Source organism: Heterodontus francisci, chromosome 30, assembly GCF_036365525.1.
Source record: "Heterodontus francisci isolate sHetFra1 chromosome 30, sHetFra1.hap1, whole genome shotgun sequence".
NCBI lineage: Eukaryota > Metazoa > Chordata > Chondrichthyes > Heterodontiformes > Heterodontidae > Heterodontus > Heterodontus francisci.
The window spans coordinates 52,952,966-52,968,207 of record NC_090400.1 but is presented as its reverse complement, the minus strand read 5'-3'; the positions used below and the strand labels follow the sequence as shown (position 1 = coordinate 52,968,207).

General features: G+C 42.9%; 2 protein-coding genes across 3 annotated transcripts in view; both read left to right on the top strand.

The window, feature by feature from the left end:
* Positions 1-4,755: 4,755 nt before the first annotated feature.
* LOC137346790 (multidrug and toxin extrusion protein 1-like) overlaps positions 4,756-15,242 on the top strand; it is a 38,573-nt gene continuing 28,086 nt past the window's right edge. The window contains exons 1-5 of one of the 2 annotated variants that reach the window (XM_068010647.1): positions 4,756-4,845; positions 6,958-7,049; positions 12,358-12,514; positions 13,022-13,123; positions 13,925-13,993. In XM_068010647.1, the coding sequence (XP_067866748.1) occupies positions 12,368-12,514; positions 13,022-13,123; positions 13,925-13,993 (318 nt within the window). In that variant the 5' untranslated portion in view covers positions 4,756-4,845; positions 6,958-7,049; positions 12,358-12,367. The remainder of the gene's footprint in view (positions 4,846-6,957; positions 7,050-12,357; positions 12,515-13,021; positions 13,124-13,924; positions 13,994-15,242) is intronic. The other variant, XM_068010646.1, reaches the window with a different exon arrangement.
* LOC137346789 (multidrug and toxin extrusion protein 1-like) overlaps positions 4,758-15,242 on the top strand; it is a 93,574-nt gene continuing 83,089 nt past the window's right edge. The window contains exon 1 of the mRNA XM_068010644.1: positions 4,758-4,845. The gene's annotated coding sequence lies outside the window, so the exon portion shown is untranslated. The remainder of the gene's footprint in view (positions 4,846-15,242) is intronic.

The following is a 15,242-nucleotide window of genomic DNA, read 5'->3' as shown; positions in this document are numbered from 1 at the left end:
GAATCCACAAACAGACTTGGTCTGACCAGCTAGTCACATGACTAACCTGCTTGGCAACCTGGGTTTTTCTGAATTGTACAAAGAGTTTGAAGTCAGAGACTGCAGAATGCTCCTGGACTGAAAAGACCTCTCCTGTCTGTCTGGCTCTCCCTCTCTTTATCACGGAACTCCAAACCCACTGAGAACACATGAACCACAAGAGGGAAACGTCTCATACATCGAACAAGGTTTAAGAAGAATACTGGGCCCCAATGAAATGCAAGACCTACCTACAATCAAGGACTCTACAGCGAGCTCGAAGAATAGTAACAATAAACCATCTTCAGATATTGCCTCAAACATTTCCACTTTATTTCTTCTGCTCTTTTCTGTCTCAATCTGCATGTGAGTATCGCATATGAGTGCTAGCGTGGGCAGGTTGCATATCCATAGTCATTAACCGAATTAGAGTTTAAGTTTAATAAAGTTCAACATTTTTTCTTTAAACCTAAGAAAACCTGTTTGGCTAGTTTCTTTGCCTTATAATTGGAAGTTAGTGAACAAAGATTCACTAAGGGGGAGGCCCACCAGCTGAAGGCACAGCTGCCATCGGTAGGCTGATGAAAACTGGGGGTACATAAGAAGCCAGAATTGGAGGAGTGCATAGATCTTGGAGGATTGTAGGGCTGGGGGAGGTGCAGAGATAGGGAGGGGTGAGGCCATGGAGGGATTTGAAATCAAAGAAGAGAATTTTAAAACCTAAACACTTTTGGGGAAGCTTTTAAACCAATCTAATTCATTAACACAGCAACTAAACAAAATACAGAGCTTTAAGAATGATCAAATGTCTGAACACTTTATGGCACAAACTCAAAACCTGACAGTGATTAATGTCCAAGAAATATAGAAAACATGCCATTGTGACCTAATCACAGGAATAACCCACTTGTGGACTAAGTGATCAGATCATTAAATAATATTTCTTTCCTTTTTCAAACAACGGTTTGTATTTCTCCATATTCTCTCTTCTGGAGGTCTCCTTTCACTGCACACTATCGTTGTCTAAGAGGATTACTTCAGAACAGGAGGAGGCCATTTGGCCCCTTGAGCCTCTTCTATCATTCAATGAGATCATGAATGATCTGTATCCTAGATCCATCCATCTGCCTTGGCTCCATATTTCTTAATATCCTTATCCAGCAAAAATCTATTGATTTAAAATTATTGAGTTAGCATTTAATGCGAACATACGGACATACCAATTAGGAGCAGGAGTAGGCCACTCGGCCCCTCGGGCCTGCTCCGCCATTCAACAAGATCATGGCTGATCTGATTGTAACCACAACTCCACATTCCGCCGATAACCTTTTACCCCCTTGCTTATCAAGAATCTATCTACCTGTGCCTTCAAAATATTCAAAGACTCTGCTTCCACCGCCTTTTGAGGAAGAGATTTCCAAAGACTCACGACCCGCAGTGAAAAAATGTCTCCTCATCTTTGTCTTAAATAGGCGACCCCTTATTTTTAAACTGTGACCCCTAGTTCTAGATTCTCCCACAAGGGGAAACATCCTCTTCACATCCACCCTGTCAAGACCCCTCGGAGACATAAATGTTTCAATCAAATTACCTCTTACTCTTCTAAACTCCAACGGATACAAGCCTAACCTGTCCAACCTTTCCTCATAAGTCAACCCACCTATTCCAGGTATTAGTCTAGTAAACCTTCTCTGAACTGCTTTATTTGGGAGAGAGTTACTCACTTCTATTACCCCTTGCATGAACAAGTGTTTCCTAACTTCCCTACTCAATGGTCCGGCTCTGATTTTAAGGTTATGTCCCCTTGTCCTAGCCTCCCCCACCAGCAGAAAAATGTCTCTATCTATTCTGATTGGCAGACAACCTAGTCCTGTCTCCTGTATATAGATCATGTGGTATTCCTAATGGCTGGTAGTCATGGAGGATTAGATTGATCTGATCACTAGCCCTCCATAAAAAAAAATTATCAACAGGTACCATATGTACTTACAGCTTTTCAATGTGACTTTCCTTTACAGAGGAGGACACAGAAAACAATGCAGTGGTTCTGATGCCCAAAGTTTGTCAAGTGGAACAAAAGATAGACAAGGACCGGGTGACAGATGGATCTTCCATTCTGGACATTGGCGTTACCACAGTTGGAGAAATCTTGTCCACAAAACAACTGATCATCCGTCGTGGCCTAGCCTTCCTTTCAGGACCGCTTGTACTGGCAATTGGATTAGTGATACACTTTATTCTTGCAAAGGACATGTAGACCCCAGTGAACATTGCAGAGACAAATCAAGATTATTTGCTGCAGCATGAATAGTAAGACTGTGTCTAAAGGGCAACAAGAGGTTAAAGCTCACGCAAAGCCTGTTACTGATGAACTCCAAGCAATTTGTAATAAATAATTAACAATGATCAATTATGAACAGATTTCCAAATGTCTTATGAAGACTTGGATAGTCTCAATGTTCAGGGTTTGAAAAGTCTATTTTCCCATTCAAAGGTTGTGTCAGAATTCTAGTGAGCAAACTGCTAGTCTTGTGAACAAGGTGTGGATGTCTTCGACTAGATAGAAACAGCCTGACTTAGTCAAACCCATTAGCCAACGTCCTGGACTCCTCCATCGCTTCCCTGGATATGTTTGGTCCCACAGGCAAGACAGAACCTCCAGAGATGAAGATACATTGATATACAGTGGATGGGGGAGTGGGGAGCTGGTTTTATTGACTTCGGACCCCATGCAGTTTATAGCTTCAGGTTAAACATCAGCAAGAAGACCTCCCACTTATTCATCATCTGAGGAAGGGTGGTAGATAGTAATCAGTATTTCTCCATGGTTCATGTGGAGGAAGCACTGAGAGTTGAAAGAGCACATAATGTATTTTGGTTGGGGGTGTGTCAACGTCCATCACCAACAGCGGCTTGGTAGTCCCACTATTGACCAAACTAGTTGTGTCCTGAAGGACATAGGTGGCAGCTGCTACTATAGTGACAGTACAGTTAGCCTCACTGCCTCTGGTATAAGGAGCATAACATCAGCAAGTGCTTTGGGTCACTAGGCAGAGGCTCCCATTTGAACTGCATGTGTGTGAGCACAGGATCGTGTTCCAATATGAATGTCACTCACAAATACAATGGGCTGAATTTTATCAACACGACAACAATGGGCTGGGAGGCAGGAGGGCAAATAACATGGTGGCTACTGAGAGCACCCGATCTTTGCTTCCTTGCTCCTCTTAACACTCCAGCATTCACACACTGTGTAATAGATAAATAGAACATATTACAATTACCACATCATCAATTTTGCTTTCTTTGAGGTAAGGATATCAAGTGATAAGGAGCGAATGGAGTTGATGTACAGATCAACCATGACCTGACTGAATGGTGGCAGAACAGGCTTGAAGGGCCGAATGGCCTACTCCTGTTTCTATATTTTCTACAGCTCACTATTTTGCATCATTTGATTACTTTTAATGAAGATATTTTAAAGGTAGCAAATCCTGAATTTGTGAAGCCATTGGACAGCAGTTGTTCCGATAAAACCCATGGGGCACAGGTGCACTGAAGGAGAAAATATCACCAACAATCTTAATTTCGACTTAAACCTATTTGTATAAATTCTTAAAGGTTCTGTTTTAATGCTCACAGCCCTGGCATCAAACAATTGGTTAGTAGTGATTAATGGTAACACATCCCCAACTAACTGAATAAATGTATCTGTAAGAGGGAGTGAGGGGTGACAAGAGAGCTTTCAGGCATTTCTGAATTCACTTTGTAAACTATATGCAGTTGAGTTTTTAATGTTTGTAGAATTTTTTTTCTACTAACTTGTCAGTGCTGAAGATATAACCGATCACATTGCGTTCAGTTTCCTGTATCACACAAATCACTAAAGCATTGAACCCTGTTCAAGTGGAAGGACGAGAAATTACTATTGAAAGTTCGATATGCAAATAATTCTGACCAACTAGTCTATTATAAATTCCAGGCAACCCACTTAAATGAAAACAGCAATTCAGAGTCTCTTTTCTCCCCACCTTTCTCCACCACCCATGTGACTTGAGCATATACTGCAGGCTGACATTCCAGTGCAGAACTGAGGGAGTGCTGCATTATCAGAGGTGCTGTCTCTCAGATGAGATGTTAAACTGGGGCTCCTTCTGCTCTCTCAGGTGGATGCACAAATACCATGCTGCTGTTTTGAAAAGGAGCAGGAGAGTTCTCCTTGGTGTCCTGGCTAATATTTATCCCTCAATCAACATCACGACAACTGATTATCTGGTCGTTATCACATTGCTGTTTGTGGGACTTTGCTGAAAACAAATTGGCTGCTGTGTTTCCTACAACAGTGACTACATTTAGGAAGTAGTTTATTGACCATCTTTCTTTTGTCTTTCTCACTTAATCGTATTATTGCGAAATATCACTTGCCCAATTATGAATTAGTGAATTAAACGGTCTAAAATTTAATGAATAACAGGCAAGTTTCAAAGTCCATTTGGCTCTTTTCATTGAAATAGTTTGAGTTCTGCAAATATTAGGATTAGTGTGCAGGTGGCATATAGCAGAGGACACTATCCTTTTAGCTGGAAAGTCTTTTCCGTGGACTCTATTCTGTTTTAAGTTGACCAGGTTTAGTAGGACAGAGAAGTGGAGGATCCTAAATGAACACTGTCCTTACAGTTACTCCACCTCCTTCTCCACAAACATCAGTTAATTTCTGTTGTGACTGCGACTTCGGAGAGTCCCAGTGATCTGCAATTACTGATCCGAATACATCGAGGCGGAGGAACACGGAGACTGTTAAACTTTCTATCGAGGATCAAGGAAAAGGTAAATTTCATTGGCGGGTGGTGGGGAAACCCACATCAGTAAGTCCTCTGCTCCAAAGCTTCTGGAACAACTGGACACATTGTGGAGCTTCTGGGGAGCGGGAAACTAAATCGGGAGCATGATAAAGAGATCGATAAAATACCCAGAATTCCCTGTAAAGTTGTGATGAGAAAGGCAGTGTAATTGTAGTGCAATGCTGGCTTCTGAATTTCCTCCGCCATTTCTGCCACCTCCAGCGTGATGCCACCACCAAACACATCTTTCCTTCTCCTCTGCTGTCAGCATTCTGAAGGGATTGTTCCCTACGTGTCACCCTGGTCCACTTGTCCATTACCCCCGATACCTTGTCCTCTTCCCATGGCACCTTCCCATGCAATTGCAGGAGGTGTAATACCTGCCTTTTTATCTCCTTCCTCCTCACCATCCAAGGCCCCAGGTGGAGCAGCCATTTATTTAAAATTCCTTTAATTTAGTATACTGTATTTGCTGCTCACAATGCGGTGGCCTCTACATTGGGGAGACCAAACGTAGATTGGGTGACCACTTTGAGGAACACCTCCACTCAGTCCGAAAGCATGACCCCGAGCTTCTGGTTGCTTGCCATTTCAACACCCCTCCCTGATCTCATACCCACATTTCTGTCCTTGGCCTGCTGCAGTGTTCCAGTGAACATCATTGCAAGCTCGAGGAGCAGCATCTGATCTTTCGATTAGGCACTCTACAGCCGCCCGGACTCAACATTGAGTTCAACAATTTCAGGGCATGACTGGCCCTTTTTAAAATTATTTTATTTTATTTTTTAACCATGTGCCTGCCTTAAACCTGGTTTTTCATGTTGTGCTTTCAGACTGAACTGCTTATTATTCTGCCATTAACACTTTCTCTGGACTAATGCTTTGTCTTTCACCACAGCCATTAACACTCTCTTTGCCTTTGTCCCATGACATCTTTGTCATTTAATCTCTCCTACACTCTAACCAATCACATACCTTCCATTTGTTCTCTTCCCCACCTTCACCCCCCCTCTTAATTGCTTAAAACATAATACATTTCTAACCTTTGCCAGTTCTGTAGAAAGGTCACAGACCTGAAACGTTAACTCTGCTTCTCTCTGCACAGATGCTGCCAGACCTGCTGAGTATTTCCAGCAATTTCTGTTTTATTTCAGATATCTGGCATCCACAGTATTTTGCTTTTATTATCAAAATTTCCTTGATCTAGAAAGATCCACTCAGAACCTTCGCCGCTTATTAATGCAGCTCCATACCCCCATGTGATCGAGCGGACAATGTGAATTTCCTGCATTTATGATGTGGAAACAGGCGGAAAGTTACAACCAAAAGTGCATTCGCTTCAGGACCCCTCGTCACTTCATCTTGGTTTAACTAAGCTCTGCACAATAATTGGTTGCGTAGGTTAAGACAAAACTAACACAATATTCAGGGCAAATGCAAGTGCATTGAATTAATCAGCTCATTGCATGTTTATGTTTCATTCACATTTACACATATTAACAGCACAAAATGGCAGATATTGAAATAAACATGCAAGATCTTTGTCTTCTGGTAAAAATTGTGACTTTGCATATGAACTATTGAATTTCATCTTAAGCATGGAATCTTTCCATTTTCTTGCCGTTGAAGTTTATTATTAGCTAAAAACCTGGTGCTTGCAGTAAGTTTCAAAGTTCCAAGGAATGGTTTTCCCAGTGCTTTAGGCTCATCTGCTTTGTGTCCAGAATGGCAGTTAGGTGTTAAGTAATTTTTATTGAGATGTGGAGCCCAAGTCCAGCCACAAACCCATGGCCTTTGACACTTGGAAGTCCTGAGCAGTGTGAATGCAGTTCAAATGATAGGTGTTCAAAGTACTTCAGCTGCAGCAGGTATCACACAGTTCTTTCAACAAGGAGTATATCAACAAGTCTATTTGGATTTTTGAATTGGCGGTCTATCAATAGAAACTTTACTGAAAACTTCCAAACTCCCAGAAACACAAAAAGCAACAGAAAGTCACTCCTGAGACAGAGACTTCTCTCAGAGACTGGAAGTAAAAAGGAATTTGCTACCTCCAACAATGCAAAGATTCATTCAAGGTTTTCTTTTTTCTCCTCAGGCGTAACAGAGACCAATGTAGATCTTCTGCTGAGAGAGTCAAAATTCTTCCTTCATGAGAGCACGCTTTGCTGGACTACCCAGATCAAACTGGTTCGAGCCAGTCTTTTCCCACAGTTAAACTGATAGAATACAGCATGTGACCTCGCTCTCTTCTGCTGTTGCTTAGGAACAGCTGCTGCTTACACACAGTGTGCCCAGAGAATATAAAAGTTGCTCTCAGTCTTAAAGGCATACTGTTTTTAAACAGAGGAGAGAAAAAAAACACTCCCATGACAGAAGTGACAGCTCAAGTGGACTGTCGTGAATGTTACGACATGGCATCCACTTCCAAAAGGCTTTTGACAAAATCGCACACAAGAGTTTATGAAATAAACCTACCCTCGGACCCCGCTTCATCTGAAAATTACACTTGGTCTTGACTCTTCACTAGCAACACTACTGGAAATCAACTAATAATATATTAAATGTCTCACCTGGGGATCTTTCTGTTCTGTTGCTTGTTAACAGTTCAGTGTCCTGTTCCAATTTTCCTATTTTGGTTTGAAGTTTTTTACTTATTACACTGAGTCGCAATTGTAACCTTCTCACCGTGTCTTTTTTTAATTCATTCATGGGATGTGGGCGTCGCTGGCCAGGCCAGCATTTATTGCCCATCCCTAATTGCCCTTGAGAAGGTGGTAGTGAGCTGCCTTCTTGAACCGCGGCAGTCCATTTGGGGTAGGTAGACCCACAGTGCTGTTAGGAAGGGAGTTCAAGGATTTTGACCCAGCGACAGTGAAGGAACGGCAATATAATTCCAAGTCAGGATGGTGCGTGACTTGGAGGGGAACTTGCAGGTGGTGGTGTTCCCATGTATTTGCTGCCCTTATCATTCTAGTTGGTAGAGGTTGCGGGTTTGGAAGGTGCTGTCTAAGGAGCCTTGGTGCATTGCTGCAGTCCATCTTGTAGATGGTACACACTGCTGCCACTGTGCGTCGATGGTGGAGGGAGTGAATGTTTGTGGATGGGGTGCCAATCAAGCGGGCTGCTTTGTCCTGGATGATGTCGAGCTTCTTGAGTGTTGTGGGAGCTGCACCCATCCAGGCAAGTGGAGAGTATTCCATCACACTCCTGATTTGTGCCTTGTAGATGGTGGACAGGCTTTGGGGAGTCAGGAGGTGAGTTACTCGCTGCAGGATTCCTAGCCTCTGACCTGCTCGTAGCCACGGTATTTATATGGCTACTCCAGTTCAGTTTCTGGTCAATGGTAGCCCCTAGGATGTTGATAGTGGGGGATTCAGCGATGGTAATATCGTTGAATGTCAAGGGGAGATGGTTAGATTCTCTCTTGTTGGAGATGGTCATTGCCTGGCACTTGTGTGGTGCGAATGTTACTTGCCACTTATCAGCCCAAGCCTGGATATTGTCCAGGTCTTGCTGCATTTCTACACGGACTGCTTCAGTATCTGAGGAGTCACGAATGGTGCTGAACATTGTGCAATTATCAGTGAACATCCCCACTTCTGACCTTATGATTGAAGGAAGGTCATTGATGAAGCAGCTGAAGATGGTTGAGCCTAGGACACTACCTTGAGGAACACCTGCAGTGATGTCCTGGAGCTCAGATGATTGACCACCAACAACCACAACCATCTTCCTTTGCGCTAGGTATGACTCCAGCCAGCGGAGGGTTTTCCCCCTTGATTCACATTGACTTCATTTGCTAGGGCTCCTTGATGCCATACTCGGTCAAATGCTGCCTTGATGTCAAGGGCAGTCACTCTCACCTCACCTTTTGAGTTCAGCTCTTTTGTCCATGTTTGAACCAAGGCTGTGATGAGGTCAGGAGCTGAGTGGCCCTGGCGGAACCCAAACTGAGCGTCACTGAGCAGGTTATTGCTGAGCAAGTGCCGCTTGATAGCACTGTTAATGACACCTTCCATCACTTTATTGATGACTGAGAGTAGGCTGATGGGGTGGTAATTGGCCGGGTTGGACTTGTCCTGCTTTTTGTGTACAGGACATACCTGGGCAATTTTACACATTGTAGGGTAGATGCCAGTGTTGTAGCTGTACTGCAACAGCTTGGCGAGGGGCGCGGCACGTTCTGGAGCACAGGTCTTCAGTACTATCGCCAGAATAATGTCAGGGCCCATAGCCTTTGCAGTATCCAGTGCTTTCAGTCGTTTCTTGATATCACGCGGAGTGAATCGAATTGGCTGAAGTCTGGCATCTGTGATGCTGGGGACTTCAGGAGGAGTCCGAGATGGTTCATCAACTCGGCACTTCTGGCTGAAGATTGTTGCAAATGCTTCAGCCTTATCTTTCGCACTGATGTGCTGGGCTCCCCCATCATTGAGGATGGGATATTTGTGGAGCCACCTCCTCCAGTTAGTTGTTTAATTGTCCACCGCCATTCACGGCTGGATGTGGCAGGACTGCAGAGATTAGATTTGTTCCGTTGGTTATGAGATTTGGCATGCAAGTAGTCTGGGTTGTAGCTTCACCAGGTTGACACCTCATTTTGAGGTATGCCTGGTGTTGCTCCTGGCATGCCCTCCTCCACTCTTCATTGAACCAGGGTTGGTCTCCTGGCTTGATGGTAATGGTAGAGTGCCGGGCCATGAGGTTACAGATTGTGGATGAGTACAATTCTGCTGCTGCTGATGGCCCACGGCTCCTCATGGATGCCCAGTTTTGCATTGCTAGATCTGTTCGAAATCTATCCCATTTAGCATGGTGATAGTGCCACACAACACGATGGACGGTATCCTCAATGTGAAGGCGGGACTTCGTCTCCACAAGGACTTTGCGGTGGTCACTCCTACCAATACAGTCATGGACAGAAGCATCTGCGGCAGGCAGATTGGTGAGGACGAGATCAAGTATGTTTTTCCCTTGTGTTGGTTCCCCCACCACCTGCCGCAGACCCAGTCTAGCAGCCATGTCCTTTAGGACTCGGCCAGCTCGGTCAGTAGTGGTGCTACCGAGCCACTCATGGTGATGGACTTTGAAGTCCCCCACCCAGAGTACATTTTGTGCCCTTGCCACCCTCAGTGCTTCCTCCAAGCGGTGTTCAACATGGAGGAGTGCTGAGTCATCAGCTGAGGGAGGGCGGTAGGTGGTAATCAGTAGGAGGTTACTTTGTCCATGTTTGACCTGATGCCATGAGACTTCATGGGGTCCGGAGTCGATGTTGAGGACTCCCAGGGCAACACCCTCCCTACTGTATACCACTGTGCCACTACCTCTGGTGGGTCTGTCCTGCCGGTGGGACAAGACATACCCGGGAATGGTGATGGCAGTGTCTGGGACATTGTCTGTAAGGTATGATTCCGTGAGTATGACTATGTCAGGCTGTTGCTTGACTAGTCTGTGAGACAGCTCTCCCAACTTTGGCACAAGCCCCCAGATGTTAGTAAGGAGAACTTTGCAAGGTCGACAGGGCTGGGTTTGCCGTTGTCGTTTTTGGTGCCTAGGTCGATGCCGGGTGGTCTGTCCGGTTTCATTCCTTTTTATAGACTTTGTAGTGGTTAGATACAACTGAGTGGCTTGCTAGGCCATTTCAGAGGGCATGTAAGAGTTAACCACATTGCTGTGGGTCTGGAGTCACATGTAGGCCAGACCAGGTAAGGACAGCAGATTTCCTTCGCTAAAGGACATTAGTGAACCAGATGGGTTTTTACAACAATCGACAATGGTTTCATGGCCATCATTAGACTAGCTTTTTAATTCCAGATTTATTAATTAAATTCAAATTCCACCTTCTGCTGTGGTGGGATTCGAACCCATATCCCCCATAGAAATACCCTGGGTCTCTGGGTTACTAGTCCAGTGATAACACCACTACGCCACCACCTCCCCTACATGCTAGGTTGTGTATTGGTGCAGTGACATTCTTTGTACTTACCCGTGATTGGATGATTCTTTCCAAGTGACTTGCTCCCAGGTTGGTCCTCCGAAATATATCTCCCAGATTTGTTTCTTGTTTTCAATGAATAGAATTCTTATCTCTGCCGGCCAGATTACACTCATATCTGGTACTTTTCAAACTCCTACTCTATTTCATTTTTTTTTCCTGAATGAATTGATCTCCTTGAATAAAAGTAGAGTTTGAAAATTATGAAAATAATAAGTGTATGCGGGTGATGGCCAAAATCACTGACTGAAATTTCAATTAATAAATAGCTGGGCTCTGGGTATAAATTAATTAATTAGATCTTTCCAGGGTTAATTCAGGTGTTGATTGCAAGGTTCTCCTCACACTGTGTGTGAAGTGATGTAGAAAGAGTTGATTTAGTGCAAGAGCGAAACAAAAAACAAAAATAATACTGGGCAATGGGCATTGAATAATCAACTGCTGGAGTGTTCATCCATTTGTTGTGTGGGGTGTTTACATATTGGTTTTTATAGTCTGTTACTGAAAGAGCATTTATATAGCACCTATTACATCCTCAGGATGATTAATGCTGTTTGAAGTGTAGTCACGGGGGTAGATTTTCAACCTGCCACCCAGGTGTAAAACTGGTGTTACAGATCCCCGGATTTCATTTCCACACATTGCCAATTCACAATGCCAGCTTTAAGCCCTGGCAGCAAGTTAAACATGTACCAATGCATCTATTATTGTTCGAGGTAAATGGAGTTTGTAAACATGTTGAATTTAATGATTAGGGTTATTACCTACAGTGAGACAGCATTTTTGGAGAACCTTTGTCTTATGGACTGCAAAGGTTCAAGAAGAAGCTTCAAGAAGAGGTTGAAGAATCTCACCACCAGCTTCTCAAAGGTCAACTAGGGATGGCCAATAAATGCCGGGCTTGTCAGCCACACCCACATCCTGAAAATGAGTTTAAAAAATACACAAATGTCACTGGACTTCAGTGAATCTCAGCAACTTTACCTCAGAAGCAAAATTTTGACTGTATCAATACGCACAAAAAATGACCATTGTATCGCAAATCACTCTAACTGACATAATCCATGAGTGCAACTTCTCAGTGTAGTTCACATGTTACACAGGACACTGAGTACATCCTTCACCCCTACACTACCTCAAAGTGGACACCAGCCAACAGTGCAGAGTTAAATCATTCATTCATTCTGCTTTCTCACCTATTGTGATGGAAGTTTTAAAAACTGACATAACTGATGTTTGAATACTTATATGTAGCAATCCTGCAAAAGTGTCAAACCCTAAACATAGATGCTGCAACTCCTGCAGCTCTGAAAGGACAATTATTAAAAATTAATCATGACCAAAAGTCATTGTCATCACATATTACATCAGAAAGGGGTTGTGAAACTGAATGGAGATGGGTAATATAATGTGGGAAGGTTGATGGGATGGGAGTGTGGGGGAGGGGAAACCCAAACAGGAGAAGTATAATAACTGGTTTATTTTTCCTTTGGAATGAAGAATTGGAAAAATGGAGAATTCAATGCAACTAAGCTCTGGTAACGTTACCGAGACACGTGAAACCCATGGCAACCTGTTACTGAGGAAAATGAAGAGATTGACACCCGTCAACTTCTGTCAGGAAGCGATACATATTTCCAGACTGGCTGGACCAGTGGTGAGTTTACACCCGTCTAACATCTCATCCTTCACTCTCCGCTCTCTCCAGAAATATATCTAATTGTCCACAGAGCCCATTATATAATTTCCTTCAATTTATCCATTTGTACAATCGATTTTATTGAACTCTTTTAGAAAATCCACTTCAGCGGCCTTGCCTGTTAACTTATTCCACAACTCCCTCTCTTAAAGGTGAAAATATTCCTCTTTCCTTTGCTTTTTTACTTCAAAGGCTGTAATTCCTCATTCGAATATGCTGATATTTGAACCCTTCATCACAGTGAATGATTTTGCCTGGAGCAACTTTGCCAATTTCCTTCATAATCTTGAAAACCTCATTGAAATCACCTTAAATTTGCATCACCTTTTTGAAAAAAGACGATTATTTTCAGTAAGAAACATGATTGTTTTAATTAGATTACAAGTTTGTTTTTAAGGTACAAAAGAGCATGATCAAAATTAAGTGGCCAGTGTATATTATTTAAAATTCATTTTCCTTTAACAGTTTTTGACACAGCTGCTGATATTTCTAATAAATATTGTCAGCACCGCGTTCTGTGGACATTTAGGAAAAATTGAATTGGGAGCAGTTAGTCTTGCCACAGCGGTGAGTTTATGTTCAGAATATGCACATTTATTCATCATAATGTATCCTTCACAAAATAATAAATTAACTGCATTGCTTCCTATTAATTTCAAGTTTAGTGAGTTTATCAGCTGATGAAATGTTCCTTGTAAAATGCTTGGGCTTGACACTGAGCCAAGGAAGGATACATTAGGATAGGTGATCAAAAGCTTGGCCAAGGAGTTAGGTTTTGAGGAGCATCCCTAAAGGAGGGGAGAGAAATGAAGAGGCTGAGAGGTTTAGGATGGAAATTCCAGAGGTTAGGGCCCAGACAGCTGAAGACATGGCTGTCAGTGGTGGGGCAAAGGAAGTGGGGGATGCACCATAGGACAGAATTAAAGGAAGACAAAGATCTCGGAGTGTTGTAGGGCTGGAACAGCTTACAGAGATAATGAAGGGTGAGGTCATAGAAAGATTTGAACACAAGGATAAGCAGAGTCACTGGTGGACTGGGAGCCAATGTAGGTCAATGAGCACAGGGGTCATATGTGAAGGGGACTCGGTGCAAGTTAAGATATGGGGAGGAGAGTTTTGGATGACTTCCAGTTTACAGTTTGGAAGATTGGACGCTATCGAGGAAAGCATTTTAATAGGAGGGTCTGCTGGTAGCAAAAACATATCAAGAGTTGGTACCTGAGGGGAAGGAGGGAGGGAAAAAGAAATTCACAATGGTATTTTACTCATTGACATAAAAAAATCCTATTTTATATTATTTTGTGGCATGTTGATGGCGTCTATGATGATATTGCTAAATGTTTCCTTTTCTTTATTTCTTTTGGACAGGTAATAAATGTATCAGGTAGCTCCATAGGTGTGGGCTTGTCTTCAGCGTGTGACACTCTCATCTCTCAAGTAGGTGCAGCTAACTCCAGGCTGTACATTGGACAGTGATACTCTCTTAATGGAGAAAAATATAATTAGCTATCTCAGAGAAGAATAAATCTTTAAAGTTCAGGCCTTGTGAAACTCAAACCCCCGTATGAATTTGAGCCACACAGACCAGGGACGTACCAGATAGAAATCCTGGTGTGTCCTGAATTAGTTGATCTCAGTGAGTGCAAGGCTGCTACAATTGGCCTTGACTCTCTTGAGCTGTGGATCGGAAAATGATCCAGTGATTCTGAACTAACAAGCAAGGAGGTTGGAGGTGAAATTCAATGAGGGAGACGGCGTGAAATGGCCAATTGCAAATCAGCGACCCATTTCACACTCTGCCCAATTACCCTGCAGAATATAAAATGGGCTGGTGATTCGCTAGTGCTCATTTTGCATTACCACACAAAGTGCATTGTACCTCTATTGAGTGTCTTTGTCACAGTATATAACTCTATTTCCATTCTCAGCACCACTCTTAGTATGATAGCACAATTATCTTGAGGAAAATGTTCGAGAACATTGTATGGAGAAGAACATTGAACAGGAAGCGTTTGATGTTTATCTCAAAAACACAATGTTATAAGGGACCGGGAAGCAATAGGCCATGTGTGACAAGTGTACTGGAATTCTCTGATGTCTCGGACAGTTCACTAGATCTCATGTACACAAGAATGCAAGAAATAGGAGCAGAAGTAGACCATATGGCCATTGAGCCTGCTCCGCCATTCAATATGATCATGGCTGATCTTGGGCTTCAATTCCACTTTCCAGCCCGCTCCCCATATCCCTTGGTTCCCTGCGAGACCAAAAATCTATATCCCAGCCTAAAATGTACTTAGATTTTTTAAGGTATTTGTTAAAGTTCGAGGTGTTAGTCTTTTTTGTTTAGAGTTTAGTTTTCTCTAATTTTGGGGACACGAAGAAAATTTGCAGAAGCTTTACTTAGGAGATAAGTGAGTTGGATTGAATCCAAGGTGAAGAAGGTGGTTTAAACAAAGGACAGCATTGATGGATTAAATGGTCTTTGATCATTCCATACTTTACCATCTTATAGCTTCAATTTCTTGTAAATTTCCTCTGCACTGTGGTCTAAGTAAAGTGGTTCAGATGCACTTTACACTCTGGTGGCTGTGGACTGAACAAACCTGGCACATTAAATGCTAAACAAAAATGGTATCCAATCATAATGGTTTTGGTTAAGTGGGGTAAATATTTTGATATTCTA